A 21670-nucleotide genomic window follows, 5' to 3' on the forward strand; every position below is an offset into this window, starting at 1 on the left:
TGTGGTTGGGTTAGATCACATGAATATAAATGTGTCGTTGAAGCCGCCGCCACCCGACACAGCCAATCAGATCTGGTTGTCACGTAAATCCAACATGCCAATTCGTTACTAGTTCAGAGTAAACCCACAACATTTCCCATTCGAGTACGACGTTTCGCCAGTAATTACGACATTTTAATTTACGCGATCCAACCCAAAAACCTATATTATGGACAGATCATTATTTCTAACACGAATTGCCAAAGTGAAACGATTTCTCAAAGGTTTTCATTATCATCTTCTTGGTTCTTTCGGTAAAGTCACGGAGAAGGGAAATAATAAAATAATAAAAATAAAACAATAAAATACAATTCTCACGACGTTTCGGCCACAACGCAAGCAGCCGTCCTCAGAACTGTATTTTGTTGTATTTTTATTATTTTATTATTTCCCTTCTACGTGACTTCACCGAAAGAACCAAGAAGATGAATCCCTGCAGTCACGAAAGCTTTAAATCGAAATTTTCATTATTAGTTACAACGTTTTTGATGAATTAACGCGATTCAGTAAAATGTAAAAAAAAAAGACAAAAACATCTATTTTGCAACAGCAAGGCATGTTTATTACTCCTGTTCAGTCTCAGAATCGGCAGACGGCTTTCAAAAAACCGTACTGCCTAGAGCAGTGCCTCTTAACCTGGGGGTGCGAGATTGCCCTTTTTGGGGGTGCCAGACACGGCCAAATCTTTTTTTGAGAAGATAACTAATTTGAAACAGAAATAAAGCACGGGCACGCAAGCACAACTACTTTGTTTCATCAAACCCCATGTAATTATTAACATTGTACATTTTTAAAGATTGAGAACCAAATGTGTGTAAGGCTGCAGTAAAGGCAAAGAACCACTGGCCTAGACCGTTGTCCTTTTAAACGTTTATTGTAACGTATCGATGCAATTATCACCGCTCAACAGAGCATTCAACCGGTTTTTTTTCCGCCCCCGTTACAAAACCAAAGGACATCGTTTCAAGATGAATTAAAACGTTCTGAAAACTGAACTACATTTCAATAATGTAATGCCGCTATTTGGTAAAATCATAAAGTGAAGATTCAACCGTTGCAAATTTCAATATAACAACAAAAAACTCACGAAAATCCCAAAGTCAAATCATTCATTGCACGCGACTTAAATTCAGGCACATTTCAGATTTTCTTTTTTTACAAAAAAAGTGTAAAATAATGCACTTACGTCCTCGCTCGAGCAATCGTAAATCTTGCCGCCGCTTAACGCGTCTGACAAACGTCCAGAAACAGCGGACGGAGGTGCAAGCGAACTGCGGCACGCGATGGAAAAGTGGCACCTCTCATACCGTCACCTCCACATGCTCACCCCCCACCACCACCAACAATACAGTAGAGGAAATGCCACGAGCCTGGCTCTAGTCCAAGACAAGGCCGCTTGTGCTAATCAGACGCGCGCAGCTGACAAATCGTAGCCGCAAACGATTCCACTCCGTCGATCACGAACCGCGGCGAGCTAAAAAAAAATCCCTTACTCGGCCATCTCGAGCGGCAGCGGTCCCCCAAGGTGGTGAACGCACGCACCTGAAAGCGCTCCAATTACTCACACGGGAGGACTTAAATTGTGAACAAAAATTTGACGGCCACCGCAAGATGCCCTCTTTGCAATCCGGTGGGATGGCAGCGCGCAACGTGGTGGCATCGACGGCGACATTTCATCGCAGTCGTTTTGCATCCCCCTCATGAGGCAGAGGCCCGATCCGTTCCTCCTGACGTGGTTGCCTGGCTTGACCACACTGACTGTGAAATTGTAGTTGTTGTTGGTCTGCATCGACACCATCAGCCGTACGACAAGAAGAAGATGATGCAGCAGCAGAGGCCGCCATTGCAATAAAATATATAATCCGTTATTCTGGAGTTTGGATACGGACAAGGGTAAACAACTTGGAATGCCGCGGGGAAGCTTCAGAAAACAAACATTGTAGACGTTCTTAAGAAGAGGAGTCGGTTGCAATGAGTAGGATGTGCGCAGGATGGAGGAGGAGGAGGATGGGTGACAGGATACCACGATGGGCATTGGAGTGACACTTGGCGTTCAGACACCAGACGGTGCGACGATTGCCAAAGGCAGACCTCGGCTCCAGCTCAACTTTTAAACAGCAGAAGAAGGTGGAAGGTGTAGAGCGTTGTCATGGCCATGATGACTTGCTGTATTTCAATATTACTAATAATGTAATTTATCAAGGAAACGCTCACCGAGTCTCAAGATGCTTTCAGGAGGGGCCCTCCATTGTGATGTTTGGCTACTGCCTCTTCATTTTCTCTCTCAAGGAGTTCTTTACTTGTGAGAACATAAAAAACAGTGGAGGACCTGGAGAAACCCCAGGCATGAGAGGATAACGCCCAAAAGGCTCGCACAGACAAGTCTACAAACCCGCTTGCTGTACTGCCACGTCATGGCCAAATCGTGGCCCAGATTGTCGGGGAGTGTCGCAGATCTGTACGCGATCAGCACGCGATTCGTCAGCGGTTGCCTCCAGAGTTCGTAACCGCAGGCCTGTCCTGCGCACTGCCACGCCACCACACCACCACCACGCCACCACCACGCCACCGAACCCAACCGCACAACCACGCCACCGCCGCGCCACTGCCAACGCCACCGCGTGCATGGCGGCATGTCACGGCGTGTCGGGTGACACCGCCGTGTGGGTTGTTCAGGGACTGAAACGATCTTGATCCGAGTTGTGCGATTACAGTTGCGCGCGAGAGTTTGCTGGGAAGCTCCCCGCGTGACAATTGCACACAAGCACCTTGCAGCACGCTTTCCCCACGCTTTCCCCACCAGCGGTGGAACTCTCCACGGCTCTGTTGATATCTTTTAAGTCCCGACTAAAAACGCATCACACCATTTTATAAAAAAAAATAAGTTTTGCTGGCTGGCTGGCTGGCTGGGACGGACGAGCTAATCGGCTGTGTTCCTCTTTGGCTCCTATTCCGCTGCCCAGTTCCTTGTCTTTGTCCTTTCCATGCACGGTGCCTTGAGACTTTCTTGTGAAAGGCTTCAAATAAATGCAAATGTCTCCCATTGTTGTTCCCCTATCACTGTCGGGCACGGCGGCTGTGACATGCTAAGTGCTTATTTGAAATTTTTGGTCAGCTGGGATTTGACCAAATTAAGTGCAGAATTGGTCTTAATGTAATGGGTTAATTGTGTGCCGTCATTGGTTGTCTGGGTTCCGTTTAATCACGGGCAGCTGCTTCAATTTGAAATCAAGGTCTCAGCACTGCCAGCCCAAAAAAAAAAGTATAAACGGATTTGTAACAAGCAGCAGTAATCTGATTTATCATCATCATCACCACGATCAATGGGCAGCTAGCCCATAGGTATCCACTGCACATTTGTTTGCACTTTCCTCTGTCCGATTAAGACAATAACTGATTACGCAATAACTGCGAAGCATCCCTTAGGGCAGGGGTCGGCAACCAAAATAACAAGAAGAGCCATCTCTTTCCAATTCGGTACAAAATTCAGTATTTCAAGAGCCGCAATGCATCTGAGTACATACTGTACATACGTACATATCGTAAAGAAGCAGCCCGTAAAGAGCCGCATGCGGCTCCGGAGCCGTAGGTTGCCGACCCCTGCCTTAGGGGATGACGAGTACCTGCCGTTGTTAGTACAGGACTCCTCTACTTACGAACTTTCAGAGATACGCACAAACCTGTCCATATGTCCAGTTGCCTGTTCGGACCGAGAATCGTAGACTCAACCGCCGCTCAATAGATCGCGGTGGTGGCATCTACATCTACAGAACATGAAGAACCAGTGGCATCTACATCTGCAAAACATGAAGAACCAGTGGCATCTACATCTACAGAACGTGAAGAATCAGCGGCATCTACATCTGCAGAACGTGAAGAATCAGCGGCATCTACATCTGCAGAACGTGAAGAACCAGTGGCATCTACATCTGCATAACGTGAAGAACCAGCGGCATCTACATCTGCAGAACGTGAAGAACCATTGTCATCTACATCTGCAGAACGTGAAAAACCAGCGGCATCTACATCTGCAAAACGTGAAGAACCGGTGGCATCTACATCTGTTAGAACATGAAGAACCGGTGGCATCTACATCTGCAGAACGTGAAGAACCCATGGCATCTACATCTAGAGAACATGAAGAACCAGTGGCATCTACATCTGCAAAACGTGAAGAACTGGTGGCATCTACATCTGCAGAACATGAAGAACCAGTGGCATCTACATCTACAGAACATGAAGAACCAATGGCATCTACATCTGCAGAACGTGAAGAACCCGTGGCATCTACATCTGCAAAACGTGAAGAACCAGTGGCATCTACATCTGCAGAACGTGAAGAACCCGTGGCATCCACATCTGCAAAACGTGAAGAACCAGTGGCATCTACATCTGCAGAACGTGAAGAACCAGTGGCATCTACATCTACAGGAGATTATACAACTTTCCCCGTGTTGAGTGTACACGCCGTACAACAAGCTTGGAATCGACAGGAGTAAAGTCGGACTTACGAACAAATCGACTTACGAACAGAACTCTGGAACCTAACTCGTTCGTAAGTAGAGGAGTCCCTGTAATCTGATTTCAGTCGCTGTGTCAACTCCCCAGCACCGCCTGTGACCACCACGTCAACGTTGGCAAGCACAGGACACGGGCTAGTCCGTCACGTTCGGCACCACTTCCTGTTTTACCTGAAGTTAAATCGTCGTCGTCATCGTCGTCATCCATAACCGTGTCATCGCCGAGGCAAGTTCCACCTCATCGACAGACTGCGATGGCACTGAACTGCTTTGGGAAGGCGGGCACGATGTGAGAGAGTCCATGGGTGCCACTGGCAGGGCCGAGGTCGCACTCCAAACTCCCACCAGCCTACAGCCAGGATCGCCGCAGAAATTGTGCTTACGTAGTCTAAACATGTTGGCGAAAACACAGAGTGACTCTAGTCTGCACGCTGGTGTCCCTGTAGACTGCGGCGTCTGTCATTGCAGGCTACACGCTGGTGGCACTGCGGACTCTGGGGCTACAGGCTACACGCTGGTGTCTCACCGTAGACCTTTAATCTACACACTGGGATTGCTGCAGCCCACAACGCTCCATACCCTGCACGCTCATCGATCAATAACCAGTACACTGCACGTTCATTAAAACAACGATTCCCTACGATCGTTCGGTGGGGCAGTGCCAAGGGGCCGAACAAACAACGGACGGCGCGCGGGGCGTGCACCCCGGGGGGGGGGGGGGGGCGACGGCGTCGACCTCCCGGGGGCCCCGCCAGCTCAGGCCCACGGACCCCACGCCCCCGCGGGCCCGGGGTCGCATCGGGGGTCGTCGGGCGGGTAGCTGATGGGCACCGAGCTCTCGTCGTAGCGCTGCAGGCGGAGCAGCAGCTCCCGCACCACGTCGGGAAAGCGGTCCGAGAGGTCGGCCCTCTCCTCCGGGTCGGCCACGACGTCGAAGAGCCGCACGCGTCTCGCGGGAGCGTCGTCGCGAGCGAGCGCCGGCGGTGGCTCCTTGGCTCCCGCGGCGTCTGGCGGAGGGAACCATTGACCGCATCCTGGAAACAGAAGGCCACGGTTGAAATACGCCACGGTGTTCCGCGAAGGTGTCACCGAACCGACGTGGGGGCAGCCCTTGTGGTTTTTTCCCCTCTAAAATGCAATATGTGTGTCGTGTGATTAGAATCAGCTCGTCCCGTGACCACGGATGACTATCCGTGGTGAAAACAGAAACGTGTTTACCCTTTCCGGCAATAATACAGGAGGTGTTAAGACACCCATCATCACAAGGCATCAGGTCTGCATCAGCCACACATGCTTGTGGTAAAACATGGAAACAAACATGCTTTCATAATGTACATGCACTGTCCTTGAAGCTGATTGGCCTACGCCAGAGACAGCCTCCTTCATGGACTAGTCTCACCACCAGTGTTAGATCCGAGAACGCCAAAAGGTGAACAGCACAATGGCAATGCAAGTATAAAAGCTTTTCGATCTCGGGTTGAGCAGTAATAGTTATGGGACCATTTTTTCTGGTTTCATCATCTTTGTTTCCAGCAAAAAGGGTCCCGTGGCGATCCGTGGCTTTAAATCTGCCACTTTGAGGAAATTCATCAGCGGTCCACCAACGGACAGAAACTGGCCTTCGATTGGAAAAGTGGAATTTCCGGCACTGGCTCAGGAACGAGCAGCAGAGGTGAGTACCACTCAATGCTTCTTTTGCCAAGAAAGAGAAAAAAATAAGAAAAAATTCTACATCACCCGGATTAAATGTCGCAAAGTTCGGAAGTTACTCACCAACAACTATGGCCCTTGGCTATGTCTGATTTGAAACAGAAGTCTGAGGGTTGACGGTGTATCTGGGTGTGGTGGGGCATGCCTGTGACCCTGCATTTTGAGGGCGAGGGTTGGTGGACTGCGTCGAGATTTATAAAACTCCCACACCTGCTTGCAAGGTGGTAGGAGATCACAAATGGAATTTGGCCAAACATCCCATTGCAGAAACCTCCTGGAAACAGTCCCGAGGCACAGAGAAGGCTTTCCTAGATAAACAAATGGAATTATTATCATCATCATCCTCATATACAACATTACCTGGGTCTCCGGTGAGAAGCTTCCAGTTTTTATGCCTCAATGCCGCATGTATGGAGATGTTGAAGGTAGAATTGTTCCATCGAAATGGAAATCTCTCGTTCCTTTCTGCTTTGCCCTCAACGGCACCTGTAAAAGAAAAAAAAACCCAAAGTGAAACCGGACCCACGGAGACCCGCGGTGTCAAGGTGATCACACTGGACCTGCGAAGCCAGAGGTCGCCGCCAGTTCCTCTGCTGGCGCAGAAGTTTATTTAGCGAATGCTTTTACACGCAACTGTCATCCAGTTAAGAGCGCAGGATACGCAAGCAAAATAAATGCATTTGTTTGTCGACGTTTTACATACATATATGTGAGCGAGTGGACGTCAGCCCCACGTAGCCACAGAGCCATGTGGCAGCCTCCTCCTCCTCCTCCAGCAAGTGCAGGGCAACAACAACGACAACAACCACCAGTACCGCCCGGCACGGCCCTGACGCACTTCACAGCCGGAGACGATGTGCGGCCACGGTCTCCTGGCTCCCCGCAGTCGCAACAATGGGAAACGTTCCCCAATGCCCCCTTCCTCCTCTCCCCCCCCGCCCCCCACCACCTGCCTCCGTCCTCCCCAGCAAAGTGAATGTGCACTCCCGCAGTCAGTCCAGCGGCTGGTCGCGTGTGGTGGGGCACAGTGTGGCAGGTCGCGTGTGGTGGGGCACAGTGTGGGTTCACTGCCACCTCTTTAAAGGTGCCTGGTTGGGCGTGGAAGTGTGGGCCACAATACCCTGGTGGAGGTACGCTATAAATATTTTAGTGGAAGCCCCTTTTTTCTCGCCAGCGGTGGCATGAGCGAGCAGTTGCAGAGCTGCGCCTTTACATCTAGGCCACAGCAAAAATTGGTACCACCTGAGGTGGAAAAAGCTTTCGCCGCACACAGATGTGTTCAGGTGCCTGTAAGAGTGAACAATTTGATAACCACCACTTGTTTCAAACTTGTTATCACGTAATTCACCGTCTTTGGCCACATAATCAAATTAAAACCCCTAAAGTTGTGCCACCTTCAGGTGATAAAAGCTTTATCCGCACACACGATGTGTTCACGTGCTTGTAAGAGTGAACAATTTTGATAACCCCCCGTCAGTCCACTGCCAGATGAGGGCCTCCCCGCGCCGTGGGAGAATGTTCCGGGTTTAATTTTAACCGCACACTCAGTCGCGATGGTGAGCGTGAGGGCCAAGAAGGCGAGGGAGGCGTAGGCGTAGCGGCCTACACAGCATGATGGTTGCTCATGTGAAGCACTATCCAGCCTCAAAAGCATGCTGAGCTTCCGAGATCTGACGAGATCAACCGACCCGGGCGAGACCACAAATATTAACAGATTTAAAGTCAACTTGGTGATATAGAACGAGAAATCAGCCCCACTACCTCCACGCTCGAATGGGCACGGGGCGGTGCTCATCACCGCTGGTGACAACGCACCAATGGTGAAAAAAATCCTCATTCCTATGGCGGGGGCGAGTCTATCCATAGGACAACCGCTGTACACTTCCCACGGAGTTCGAACTTATTCGAGCAACCCGGAGGTGATGGGTTGGCTGGGTCAATCGCGGACGAAAGGTGTTGAACTTGTGACCTTTCAATCGTGAGTTTGCATGCTCCGATTAACAGAGCAAAGTGGCCGCAAGGTTGAGGGGAAACGTTCACAACCAGACGTGGGCAATTCCACAATTTTCAGACGCACATTTCAGAGCCACTTTACAGAAGTGTGGGGAGTGACCGTGAGAAGCGGCCACGCGCCGGCTGGGCACACAGTGCGCCAATCGACAAAGGAGTACAATTCAGACGAGAAATCATTGTTTGCCGTTCTGGGCAATGCCACGGCGCTGGGATTGCCACGCTTCATTTCGTGTCATGTGTCAAGCACCATTTCTAGAAGTGTAGACAATCATCTTCAAACTTGCAGCCTGAACGTAGTCGTACTATTATTAATGGTTAAACACGTAAGAGGCTTTCGCGACAAATATCATCCATAACATTGTTTTTTTGGGTTAGATCGCATAAATATAAATTTGTCGTTAAACACGCCACCAGGAGGATTTCTCCACAAATCTGGCTGTCGCCTGATGATGCTGGTTGTAATTACCTATCTACGTGACTTTACTGAAAGACCCGAAGAATACATGTACCCCATTCATATTTTACCCCCCGCATACCGTATTCATGGCGACTATATTTATACATCAAGTGTAAACTATTTTAATATGATAAACTAATAATCATACAGATAGTAGATGTCAATTTCATACACTTACTTTTCACACTGATGGTTGTGCGGTGTTGATGCGCAATGGGTTAACGAGTATCCTCTGTTCAGGCACTGTGCCACGTTACGATCCGCCATTACATCTCTTTAAAGAGGTGAGTTTTCAAGATGGACGTCAATGCATCGAATGGCTCAAATTGTCTTATTTGCAAAGTGTCCCATAGTCTGGGAGTTGCACTGGCAAAAAGCCTCGAGCACCCCCAGGAGATGACCCTTGACCTAGCAGTACTTAGAAGCAGAGGCCGGAGTGACCTATTTAAATGGGGGGAGGGGGGGGCTATGAAAGATCCGACTGTGGGCCCCGCCTGCTTTCTCCCGACTCACATTTACCGAAATAGCTACGGATGGTTTTTAATGCCATATATACAATAATGTTGGGCTGTAACTACTTTATATTATTTTAGTTGCACCGTGTATTGGGTTTAGAGGAAGACAGTCTTACAGGGACAGTATTAATAAAACAGATGTCAAGTTACTCACAATGAAGTTATCGTACGTCTTGCTTTCACGCCGGCACATTGGTCTAGGGCAGGGGTCGGCAACCTACGGCTCCGGAGCCGCATGCGGCTCTTTACGGGCTGCTTCTTGACGATATGTCCGTATGTACAGTATGTACTCAGATGCATTGTGGCTCTTGAAATACTGAATTTTGTACCGAATTGGAAAGAAATGGCTCTTCTTGTTATTTTGGTTGCCGACCCCTGGTCTAGGGTGTCCTCAAAGGGGGGTGGATCGCGAACTTCATGCTGCTCTATCGACACGATAGCCAGACGCGGTAATCGTCGCAGCAAATTTGAATTCTTATTTTTAAATAATTTTTCTTAACATTGTTATTTTGTTTTTATCTGTTGATTCGGGGCCCCCTTGTGGCTGACTGGGCCCCGATGCATCGCACAGCGCCACCCCCAATCTCAGGGACCTCGTTAGGAGTGTACGTCAGTTGCCCTTCGCCCGGACATCGGATCAGCACGGTTGGCTACGTACGGTGCGGAAGAAGTTCAACGTGCATACATACAACACCCGTACATGAAGTGTCAAGTAAAGTAGAAGTCTTCAGTGAGACTTACACGGCAGATTGTCTTCAAACATCGGGTCGATGTTGTGAAGAATTTCTACCCGCGGCGAAGGGTGTCCGTCACTGCAACAAGAAACGCGCCGAGTGAGCCGGGCGGCGGTGGCAACCCCGCGCGGCACTCCGCAGCCGCACGCGGCGCTCTGCAACCCCAGCGAGGGTTCAGTGGATCGCCGCAGCGATGTTTCGGGACGCGCCAACCCTTGGACGTCGAGAAGGATCCATCCACCCCTGGAGAACGCGGTACGGTAAATATGGACTCCACCTGTTCCATCTGTATGGCTTTTATCCGGGTGCTCTGGTGTCCTAATTAGTTGGCCAATAACACCTTAATATATAGAAGATCGCAGAGCTCGGGGGGGGGGGGGGGAGGGCTCACTGCGTGGCTTCTGCTATCTTCACGCTCGTCCGTGGTTCCTCCTCGTGCCTCTGAGTCTCTCTCTCGTCGAGAGCGAGCGAACACCGTGTGGCGGCGGTGCGGTACAAGTTTATTATTATTTTTTATTTAAAAACTAAACTATTTTTTTACTTTACCAGGTAAGGGCCCACTGAGCTGTATCGCTCTTTTCAGATGCGATCTGGCTATCACAAACAATAGCTCAACTAAGTGGCTTACCACGTAGAAATGTATAGCAGTACGCCAAATACTCTAAATGCGTAACGTTGATTCTAAATGTGGAGGGGGAAAAATAGCGGACCTGGAGAAAAATCCACGCGACCACGAGGAGAGAGACATGCAAACTCCAAATATACAGCAGCAGGCGTCTGGGTTGGGATCGACCCCACGACCTCCTGTATACCAGGCGAGGTAGTTAACATCTCCTAGCCACCATGGTGAGATGTTAATTGGCATACAAATCACAGACAAGCAGGAAGTCAGCCACAACCCGCACCAAGATCTGCGGTCCCGTATTAGTATGTTTGGCCAATTCAATTGATGAGTGATTATACTCTTTGGTTATTTCGGTAAAGTTACCTATGTGACTTTATTTTATTTTAATACCTACGTGACTTTACCGAAAGAACCAAAGAGTATGGATTCCTGCTGTCACGAAAGCTTCAAATTAAGATTAATGAGTGTTTATACACGTGGGAGGAAACTGGAGAACCCGGAGAAAACCCATTCGGGGGTGGGGGGGGGGCAACTCTATTCCCGCACAGATGGAAACAGATGGCGATTAGTCCACTTGCTGTACTGCCTTCTCCTGGTAAGCCAGGGCATGGCACACCTCCTCGAAAACCCACAGGAAAGGAGTTTCACAACATTTTTCCGGTGATCCACCAACCCTCCACAGTTTTGGATCACAGGCAGCTGCGTGCAGCAGCCACCGCCCGCGTGCGCCACATTATTAGAATTTACATCGCCCAGTTAGTTATGGTCATCTGTGACGTAATAAACTCCGCGAATGTCGCGTCACCAGCATTCATCAGCACGTTTTATCGAACGAACGCTCAGCAACCTACATCCAACAGACAAAGCATTGTCGAAAAAACGTGCTCCAGGAAAACCTACGCGGGGTGGACTCGGCACCTTATAGATTTCCAGACGTCGAATCCGTCCAGGGGCTTCGTCCCCGCGGTCGATCCCCCAGCGAGGTTTACGAGCGTGGGCAGCCAGTCGGAGATGTGGACGAGCTCGTCGCACACCGCCCCCCTGCCACGCCTCGCCAGCAGCGGGCTCGCGACGAACCCCACGCCGCGGACGCCACCCTCCCACAAGGTGCCCTTGCGGCCACGCAGTGGCCAGTTGTTGCCTCCCGCCAGCGTCTGCCCTCCGTTGTCTATTGAGCGGGCCATGTGGGGGGGGGGGGGGGGGTACAAACGGGAGGCGCGCACCGTTAACAGACAAAGATCCCCCGTGTACCCTTAACAGACTGTTGGGGCAAGTGCTGTTAGCGAATACTTGTTGAAGGCCGGCATGGCACACGGGGGGTGGGTGGCCAACACAACGCTCGGCCGCCTTTGTCTCCCCAGCGGAAATGATTTTACACATCGCAACAGGTACTCAGTTGAGGCTGAGTCGACCTAGGGAAGGCCCAGCGCCGGTGCAGATAATCGCCGCGGGTTATTGGCCGTGAGCAAGAATCGAACTCGGGTCGCCGGGTTCGTAGCGGAGCGCGCTAACCGCTACACCAGTTTCCATCAACACCACGTGTCACACACGATGGTGCGAGTTAACGCGCAGGCCGATTTGCGGTGATTCGGCACGAAGCAAAGTTGTTTATGGGCACGAATGTGGATTAATATGGGGGTACAGATATTGACAAAGACATCCTTGATATACAGGCAGTCCCCGGGTTACGGAAGGGTTAGGATTCCCATAAACAATCCGTGACCCGAATTTTCCGTATGTCGGAAACTGAACAATTTTCTCCAAAAACCAAGAAAAATCCCATAGCTGGAAATAATTGTGCCTCCCCGACTACCCGATTACCAGTTAGTTTTCTCTCAGTTCTGTATCGCGCTGTACTCCGTTGTCTATCGCTACCTATACTGCATCGTATCACTGTACGTACGCTCTGCACTTCCTACGATTCTTTCATTTAATCGAATATCTCCCCGAACACTACCCATTATTAAACTAAGTGAACATCTCCTGCATACAGAAAACAAACAATTACGTCATGCTGCAAAAGGAAAAGAATTATGTAACACTACAAAAAAAATTCCATTTACCGAAATCCTGATGAAGCTCGGGCTTGGTGAAGGCGGCGTTTAGGTGGAGAGAGGCGTAAGGCGGGTCGGCTTACGCCTCGCTCCGCGGTATTCACACGCAACCTCACCGCGACGCTGCACTACTTACGCTTAAGTAACTGACGCAACAAAAATCCGCATATCGCATTCTTTTTTTTGCAACATGATTTATGGGCGCATTTCCGTAAAGTCGCATTTCCGTAAGTCGGGTGTTTCCGCAACCCGGGGACTGTCTGTATGAGAAGTACGGTACAACCATAGCAGGACAACAATGGCTGCACTACCCTCTGCTGCCCACCACGTAGGCCCACAGCCGATCGCACCCGTTAATGTGCGGCGGACACCCACCCGCTATCCGTGCGCATCCCGTGTGATCTCGCCGCATGCTCTCCGTGTTTTAATCGCTACGTCGTATCCACGTCGCGTTACGGAGACAAACAAAAACCTCTCACGGCGAGCAGCGCTTCACGTCAGGGAACAGCTCCGGGGAGGTGACGTCACTTGAAACACTCCGGCAGTCACGTGACGGCCTCTCACTGCACAAGCCACCACCGCCCGGCCACGTGGCGGCTTACAGGTAGTCCCCTGAGTTACGATGGGGTCCGACTTACGATATTTCGATCTTACGATGGCGATACGACAAAATTGCCATCAACAACCTAACATCGTTCAAGTGTGCAGACGACGGACAGAATCTTGGTGAGTACAGTACAATATGATACGTTACGATACGTTCATTGCATGTATGATACGTAGCTTTAGCGATTTCGTTTTAGGGTTACCACGATACGATACGTTCAATGCATGTTAAAAGTATCTGTAGCAGATAGGATTGTTTCCTGAAAAAACTTTCGATTAAATTGCAATTCATATAGGTAGGCTAAGAATTTACCTTGTTTTTTCTACTTTACATTTTGCTGTGCAATACAGTATTGTAATTCATAAATACATACAGTATATAGTTTATACAGTACGGTACTGTAAATTGCTCTGTTTTGCTAAATTATCACCATTCTTTAAGACTCCTGGGTAGGCGAGGCCATCTTCGACTTAAGATATTTTTGACTTACGATGGGGTCGTCGTAACGCATCTCCATCGTATGTAGAGGACTGCCTGTATTTTGTATAGTTGTCGGTCACCCTCGCAGCGGCGGCTTTTGGCTGCTGCCATCGAACAAAGACGGCCACTGCATGGCGCGCTTTCAGGTGCGCTTCTGCGGCCGTCTGGAACGATCCTCCTTCCCGATACGAGGAAGGCACTGAAGCTGTGTACTTTTAAATCATCTAGATTGAAAGCTAATTCCTTAAGAACCGCTTTTTGTAAACCCACAACATTTACTCGATTGTAAATGTTTTTACAAACAGTGTTCAGAATTGTAAATGTTTTGAGTTTACTCTCCAACACACCGATGTGCTGAACTAGTAACTAATTGATACGTTCTGTTTACGTGACAAACCTTACTAAGTGGCTGTGTCGGGCAGTGGCGGCTCTAACGACACATTTATATTTACGTGATCTAAGCACAAAGAAAAACTTCTATCATGGATAATATTGGGTCGCGAAGGCCCTACTACTACTGCGTGTTAAACTGATATTGTTTGTTGTTGTTTTCAAATGACGGCAACGCGAAGCCACGGGCGGGAATCAACAAAAACTCAAACGCCACTCTGGAGAGGCGACAATCCACCACGACCTGAAACACCACCACCTCACCCGTGGAGAAGACGAGCACGGTGTTATTCCAGAGGTCGAACTTCCGCAGGGCCTCGGTAATGTTCCCCACGGCCTCGTCCATCATGGAGACCATGCCAGCGTACTTCCGCCTCTTGGCGTCTCGGATGAACGCGTAGGGCTCCAGGTACTTCTGCGGGACTTGCAGGGGCTCGTGAACCGACTGCAGAGCGAAGTACAGGAACAGCGGCTGGAAGAAAAAAAAACACAATGGGGGGGCGGGGGGGGGGGAGGACACGGTGAGCTGGTAGCAATGTTCAGCATCTCCCAGCTCATACGAACGCGGCAGCGCTAATCTTTGGCGTTGGCTCCCGGGACGAAGGGGGGGTGAGGAGAGTCTGCCTACGGGGCGACAGCTGGTGAAATTCGTTCTATCAACCCCCAGTGGGATGATAGATAGGCTCGGCTGTTTCTTGGACAGGATTTGAACTCGCGACCTTTGTTCAAATCAAAAGCTGGGGCTGGGGTGAAATGCCAGATGAGGCCCCCTCCGAGGCCCTATTGGATCTGAGGCCCAGGGAACTCCCCCCTCCCTCCTGCCCCACCTGTCCCTCCTGCCCCACCTGCCCCACCTGTTCTTCATTGCCCCAACCTCCCCCTACTCAGCAGCCCTGTTCCGACTCGGAGTCTATACTGAGCCTGGTGGTCACACAACACTGTAATTATTTCCGTCCGTCCGTTTCATTTACAGTGGCTGAAGTTCAAGTGACGGACCACAAGGCACGTTCGGCATCGTAAACACGACCTGCCTATAACGTAACTATGCTGCAGTTAATAAAGTAAATCGCCACACGAGGAAGAGCCACCACCACCACCACGTTTCCATGGCCGTCATCTCACGATGCCGCGTGGGAATTGGCCGATCGCCCCCCCCTTCCCCCCGACTCCACACTCACCGCGCCCGGGCTACCCGGTGCCTTCCCCACGCGCCTCCTGGCAGCTACGAGAAGCCACCGCGGGCGGCGTTGTAACCCTGGCGGCGTCGGTGAGGCCACGCGAGCTGCGAGCTCCTCCCGAGCGGTCCGAGGAGCGAGGTGAAGGGCCCCCCGGCCGGGTGGAGATTGAAGCTCTCGGGGCGCCGTCACGGAGAGAGCGCGAGGGGGGGGAAATAACTCGTGGAGGGGCGCGTCGACGAGTCGAGCGAAGCCGACGCCTACGCTCGCGATACGCGCGATACGCGCGTTGTCGCGTCCCACGTATCGCGCGAGAGAGGGGGGGGGGATTGCAAATGACGCCGGCGTGTAGGCTGACGGCACGGAGGACGTCGTGCAAACGAGACGGAGAAAGTGAGGCAAGGATCGATTCTTGGATCGAATCAGATTCTTGGATCGAATCATTGAAACCCTGGGGGGGGGGGAAGGGGCTTCGTGGGGGTGTGGGTGGTGAATCGTTCAATTAATCCGTGGGAGCGGTGGCGCAGTGGTTAGCACGCTGCGCTACGAACCCAGTGACCTGAGTTCAACTCCCCTAAGTCGGTTGTGTTAACATCAGCACTGGGGAGACAAGAGTGGCCGGACGTGGTGCTGGCCACCCACCCCGGCGTGTCCTGTGCTGGCCTTCATAATAGGTGCTCGCTAACGGCACCTGCCCCCAACCTTCTGGCCACAAATGATAGCTCGACGAAGTGGCTGATCGCGTGAACATTTACAGCGGCGGCTTCCTGTGTCCCAGGCACAGGCTCCCACCGTCAGATCTCGTACCTTGCTCTGATTGTGCTTCGCAATAATCTCCCGGGCCCTGTCGACGAAAATCCCGGCCGAGTAGTCTCCGTCATAGCCATGGGCGACGGCTTCTCCGTCCCTGAAGTCCAGCGCACAGGGCGTGTGGTTGAGGGCCGGCGTGGGCACGCACCGCTTGTGGGAGTAGTAGTCCTCGCTGCCCGTCAGGTACCCTGCGCTCGTCACGAGGAGTTTAAACGCCGCCGTCACCACTGGGCTCATTCGCGATCCGAGGGTCACCTTCGTTATTGTACGCACATTGAACTTCTTTTGCACCGCACGTAGCCAACCGTGCTAATCGGAGGTGCCGGGGAAGGACGACAGACCTTGTATGGGTCTTTCTGTGAGTCTATGGGTCTCTGTGTGAGTTTATGGGTCTCTGTGTGAGTTTATGGGGCTCTGTGTGAGTTTATGGGTCTCTGTGTGAGTCTATGGGTCTCTGTGTGAGTCTATGGGTCTCTGTGTGAGTCTATTGGTCTCTGTGTGAGTCTATGGGTCTCTGTGTGAGTCTATGGGTCTCTGTGTGAGTCTATGGGTCTCTGTGTGAGTCTATGGGTCTCTGTGTGAGTTTATGGGTCTCTGTGTGAGTCTATGGGTCTCTGTGTGAGTCTATGGGTCTCTGTGTGAGTCTATGGGTCTCTGTGTGAATCTATGGGTCTCTGTGTGAGTCTACGTATGTACGTTGAACTTTTTTCGCACCGCACGTAGCCAACCATGCTAATCACAGGTGAAGGGGGAAGGACAACAAGGTGGTGATGATACAAATCGTCTCATTCGCATCGTCCTCCTCGTGTCTATCGTTTGTTCCACGCGCGTTCCGTGGGCTTTTCACGGCCGACGTCACGATTCCTAATTCGTGCTCCGGCTTAGAAATCGCGTGTGGCCACGATGTCGATTCATTGATTGACATCGATCGTTAAGCTCACGACGCTGTTCATCGAATACGCGGTGGTAAGAACTGACCCTGGACGATTCGTGTTTCCTGCATGGAACGGGTGCATCTGCCCACTGCAGCCACTCAGAAGCTGCTACGTTTATAAAAAAACAATAACCTCAACCGGTTCCACGCCGCCACACAGCATTCGCTCACTCTCGAAGAGAGAGGACGACTCGGAGGCACGAAGAGGAACCGCAGACGAGCAGGAAGGCGGCAGCAGCAGCCACGCGGTTAAGCCGGCGCAACCAACCATTGCCCGAGCTCTGCAGTCCTCCACATATATGAAGCTGTTATCGGCCAATTAGCGAGTGTTGACGTGTGGGAAGAAACAGGAGCACCCAGAAAAAACCTTCTCGCGCGAGGTGGAAGGGCAACATCCCATACAGATGGGGCAGGTGGAGTTGACTTTTTCTGCGCGGCCACCTTCTCCTGGCGAGCCGGAGTGCGAGCAACCTCCTCCCCAACGCCCACAGGAAGGGGGTTTGCTCAACATTTGCACAGCGATCCACCAACCCCTCGCTGCCTCCTCTACAGTGCTGGATGGCAGCATGCGTAGCCACGACCACCGCCGCAGCCGCCGCCCGGCAACAATGTTTAAAATACACTCAACACAAAGCGTTTACAAATAATGATTACTACTGAACTGAAACCCTACCCTGAATCAAGACTCGCTCATCCTTGGATATGGAACTGGAAACTTCCTAAGAGGGCGTGTTGTGGGAGGAGGTGGGCAGTCCTCAAATTCCACGTTTTATAAACAGGGCACTACATTGAAAACCATAAAATAAAACACTCAATGTATTTTCTCTGGTAAATTTCTATAAAAAATATAAAACATATTCTGGGCCTCGTGGGTGAATGGGTAGTTGGGGGAAGGAAGCTTCCAAATCCGCCGCTGATTGGCACCGAAGGTGACGGCGGTTGCAAAAAGACTTGCGCGCCATCGACAGTGGACAAGCTGGGCCCAACGTTGGGCCGACGTTGCACTCACCGAAGTACGAGTCGAAGCCCCTACGCGTGGGGAGGCACTCGCGCTTGTACATGCCCAGGTGCCACTTTCCGACCATGTGCGTGGCATAGCCGGCCTGCTGCAGCAGCTGGGGCAGCAGCTTCTCGTCGCTGGGGAGGCAGTGGGGCTGGCAGGGCCAGATGATGCCATGCTGCAAACCCGTGTGGATCTGAACAACAACGACGAACAACAATAAACAACACGCAACAACTTACTGCAGCAAAAAAAGTATTATGAAACTAGATTTTTTTTTTTTTAACCATTTTGTATTTTACCAGGTAAGGCACATTGTAAAATGAAAAGTGTTGTTGTCGTTGTTCACAAAAATGGAAGGAACCGGAACGAGAGGAAGAGCTAACAGAGAATGGCTTGATGAGGTGATAAGAGATTGGTGCCAGACAGATGTGGCCGCTACTTGAGCACATTGGCACAAGACAGAGGAAAGTGGAAACACATGAGGAAATGTGCAGTGGACGCCTGCTACAGGCTATCTGCCCATGGGTCGTGATGATGATGATGAAGTAGGCCCACTGAGCTATGTAGCTCTCTCGATTTGAAGTTTTCGTGGCTGCAGGAATCCATACTCTTTGGTTCTTTCAGTAAAGTCACGTAGGTAGAAAAATAAAATAAAACAAAAAATAAAATATCACGATGCTACGATCGCAACACAAGCGGTCGTCCTCGGTATACCAGGCGAAGTCGTTAACATCTCACCACCGTGGCACCCCGAATTACCGTCCCCCCCGCCCCCGCATACGGGGATAGAGCGCTGCACCCTCGCGTGCGTGGGTTTTTCTCCAGGTGCTCCCGTTTCCACCCACGTGTATAATACACACTTGTATAATGTGTGTGTGTGACACGTCTGTGTGTGTGTCTATGTGTGTGTCTATGTGTGTGTGTCTATGTGTGTGTGTCTATGTGTGTTTGTCTATGTGTCTATGTGTGTGTGTCTCTATGTGTGTGTGTCTATGTGTGTGTGTGTCTATGTGTGTGTGTGTGTGTTTATGTGTCTGACATGACTTTGAACCCGGTGACACGGGTTCGATTCCCGCTCACTGCCAACATCAGTGAAAATTATTTGAACCGGTCCCGGGCCTCCCCTAGGTCGACTCAGCCTCAAATGAGTACCTGGTGCGGTGTATAAACATTGCCACTAGGGAGACAAAGGCGGTCGGGCGTGGTGCTGGCCACCCACCCCCTCGTGTACCGTTCCGGCCTTCATAGGTGCTCGCTAACAGCACTTGCCCCTACAGTCTGTTAAGGCTATACAGGGGATCTTTGCCTTTGTTTGACACGTATATGTGTGTGTGTCTATGTGTGTGTGTCTATGTTTGTGTGTCTGTGTGTGTCTGAGTGTGTGTCTGTGTGTGTATGTATGTCTATGTGTGTGTGTCTATGTGTATGTGTGTGTGTGTCTATGTGTGTGTGTGTGTCTATGTGTGTGTGTGTCTATGTGTCTGACATGACTTTGATTTCCGCTCACGGTCACAAAATCGGTGACAACCACCTGAACCTGTCCTGGGCCTCCCCTAGGTCGACTCAGCAGTAAGTGAGTACCCGGTACGCTGTGTAGTAAACATCCCCACAAGGGAGACAAAGGCGGCCGGGTGTGGGGCTGGCCACGCACGCGCCTCATCGTGCACCGTCTTGCCCTTCATAGGCGCTTGCTCGCCAACAGCACTTGCCGCAACAGTCCGCTGAGGCTACCAGGGTGATCTTTGTCTGTGTAGACGTCTATCTGCGATGCGCGTGGGGAGCGGTGGTGCAGCGGTTAGCGCCACGCCGCGCTACGAACCCGGCGACCCGAGTTCGATTCCCGCTCACGGTCAACCAACAGCGGTGACGATTATCCGAACCGGTCCTGGGCCTCCCATAAGTCGACTCAGCCTCAAACGAGTTCCCGGTGCGTAGTCAGCATCGCCACAAGGGAGACAAAGGCGGCCGGGACGTGGTTCCTGTCCACCCCCGCGTGTCGTCCCAGCCTTCACCGGTGCAACGCGCTCAGGGCACTTGCCCCGACAGTCTGCTCGAGGCTGGGGCTCCTTTGTCTTTGCGTGGCATCGCCTTACCTGGTACCTGCCGGACATCAGCTGACTGCGAGACGGGGTGCATATGGGCTGCACGTAGTAGCGGGCCAGCGTGACGCCGTGCCAGGCTAGGTGGTCCAACTGCGGGGTCCTGATCTCCGAGCCGTGAAAGCCCACGTCGTTCCAGCCGTAGTCGTCGGCGAGGATGAAGACGAGGTGAGGTGGAGGTGATGGGGGAGGAGGTCTTGCCGGCGAGACGCACGCCACCACTAGAATCAGCAGCAGCGGCGCAGGATTCATCGTTATGGACTCTCTCTCTGTCTCTCTCTCGCTGTCTCTTGTTGATGTCAGATCATGTTCTCTCTCGTGTTCTGCTTTTTTCGCCCTGTTGCCCGCGCGTCAAAGCGGCGTTTCCGTGGGCTCAGGCCGGACGCAGATTCCGCTCCGCCTCCGAAGAGGAGGAGGGAGGGGAGGATGGAGCAGTGGAGGGAAGGGAGGAGGGTGATGGTGGGGGTGGTGGATGGGTGGGGGTCGTGGGTGGTGGGGGTGGTGGGGTGGGGGTGGTAGGGGGTGGTGGATGGGTGGTGGTGGGGTGGTGGATGGGTGGGTGTCGTGGGTGGTGGGAATGGTGTGGTGATGGGTGGTGGGGGTGGTGGGGGGTGATGGGTGGTGGGGTGGGTGGTAGGTCATGGTGGGGTGGGGTGGTGTGTTGATGGGTGGTAGCGTGATGTGGTGGGTGGTGGGAGTGGTGGTGGGGTTAGTGGTGGGGGTAGTGGGGGTGGTGGTGGTGAGGGTGGTGGGGGGTGGTGGGGTGGGGGTGGTGGTAGGTGGTGATGGGTGGTGGTAGGGATGGTGGTGGGGGTGGTGGGGGTGGTGCTGGGGATTTGTGCGGTTCCCCTGCGCCGCCTAGCGGTGTTTGCTGCACGGTGTCTCTGTGCTGCGTGACAGAGAGGGTCTCATCTTGACTTGAAGCTTTCGTGACTGCAGGAATTCACCCAAGGCCGTAGCCATTGAGTCCAGGGTGTCTGGGGGTCCCAACCCAGAAAAATATCCACATTTGAAAACTCATTTCCTGCCTAAAATATAAAAAAAAATTATTAACACATGGGATGGACTTTTCATTTATTTTTTACTATAATGTCTAATAGTGTATTGTATTACATTGCTCTGTTTTTACTTTTTTACCATTTCGTGTTTCATTGTATGTAATGGCAGAGATTAGGGATTAATAAAGTACAACCATAACCACATATAAACATAAATCTACACATTCATTTATATGAAGACAAGTCCAGATATTGTGGTCAAGGTTTAGCAAATTGTTGTTTTTATTTAGATAGCATAGCAATTATTTTTTATAGCAATATTTGGGGGGGACATTTTGAGCATATTTGAATATTGGGGGGAGGGGGATGTGTCCCCCTCCCCCCAATATATATATTATAATTACGGCCTTGAATTCATATTCTTTGGGTCTTGTGGTAAAGTCACGTAGATAGGTTCAAAGAAAATAACAAAGACGTTTCGATCGCAACACCAGCGGTCGTCATCAG

The 21670-nt window shown here is 51.3% G+C and overlaps 1 protein-coding gene across 1 annotated transcript; it reads right to left on the minus strand.

Annotated features, from left to right (window-relative positions):
- Positions 1-589: 589 nt before the first annotated feature.
- On the minus strand, positions 590-20628 carry ARSB (arylsulfatase B). Its single transcript, XM_078864639.1, has 8 exons — positions 20160-20628; positions 18073-18259; positions 16127-16317; positions 14409-14616; positions 11532-11781; positions 9996-10066; positions 6630-6755; positions 590-5593 (listed from the first exon to the last, which is right to left on the minus strand). Exons 1-8 carry the CDS (start codon positions 20415-20417, stop codon positions 5316-5318), a joined length of 1569 nt encoding a protein of 522 aa, XP_078720765.1. The 5' UTR covers positions 20418-20628; the 3' UTR covers positions 590-5315.
- Between the last annotated feature and the right edge of the window lie 1042 nt (positions 20629-21670).

The sequence above is a fragment of the Lampetra fluviatilis genome, chromosome 18 (assembly GCF_964198595.1).
Source record: "Lampetra fluviatilis chromosome 18, kcLamFluv1.1, whole genome shotgun sequence".
In the NCBI taxonomy this organism is placed as follows: Eukaryota; Metazoa; Chordata; class Hyperoartia; order Petromyzontiformes; family Petromyzontidae; genus Lampetra; species Lampetra fluviatilis.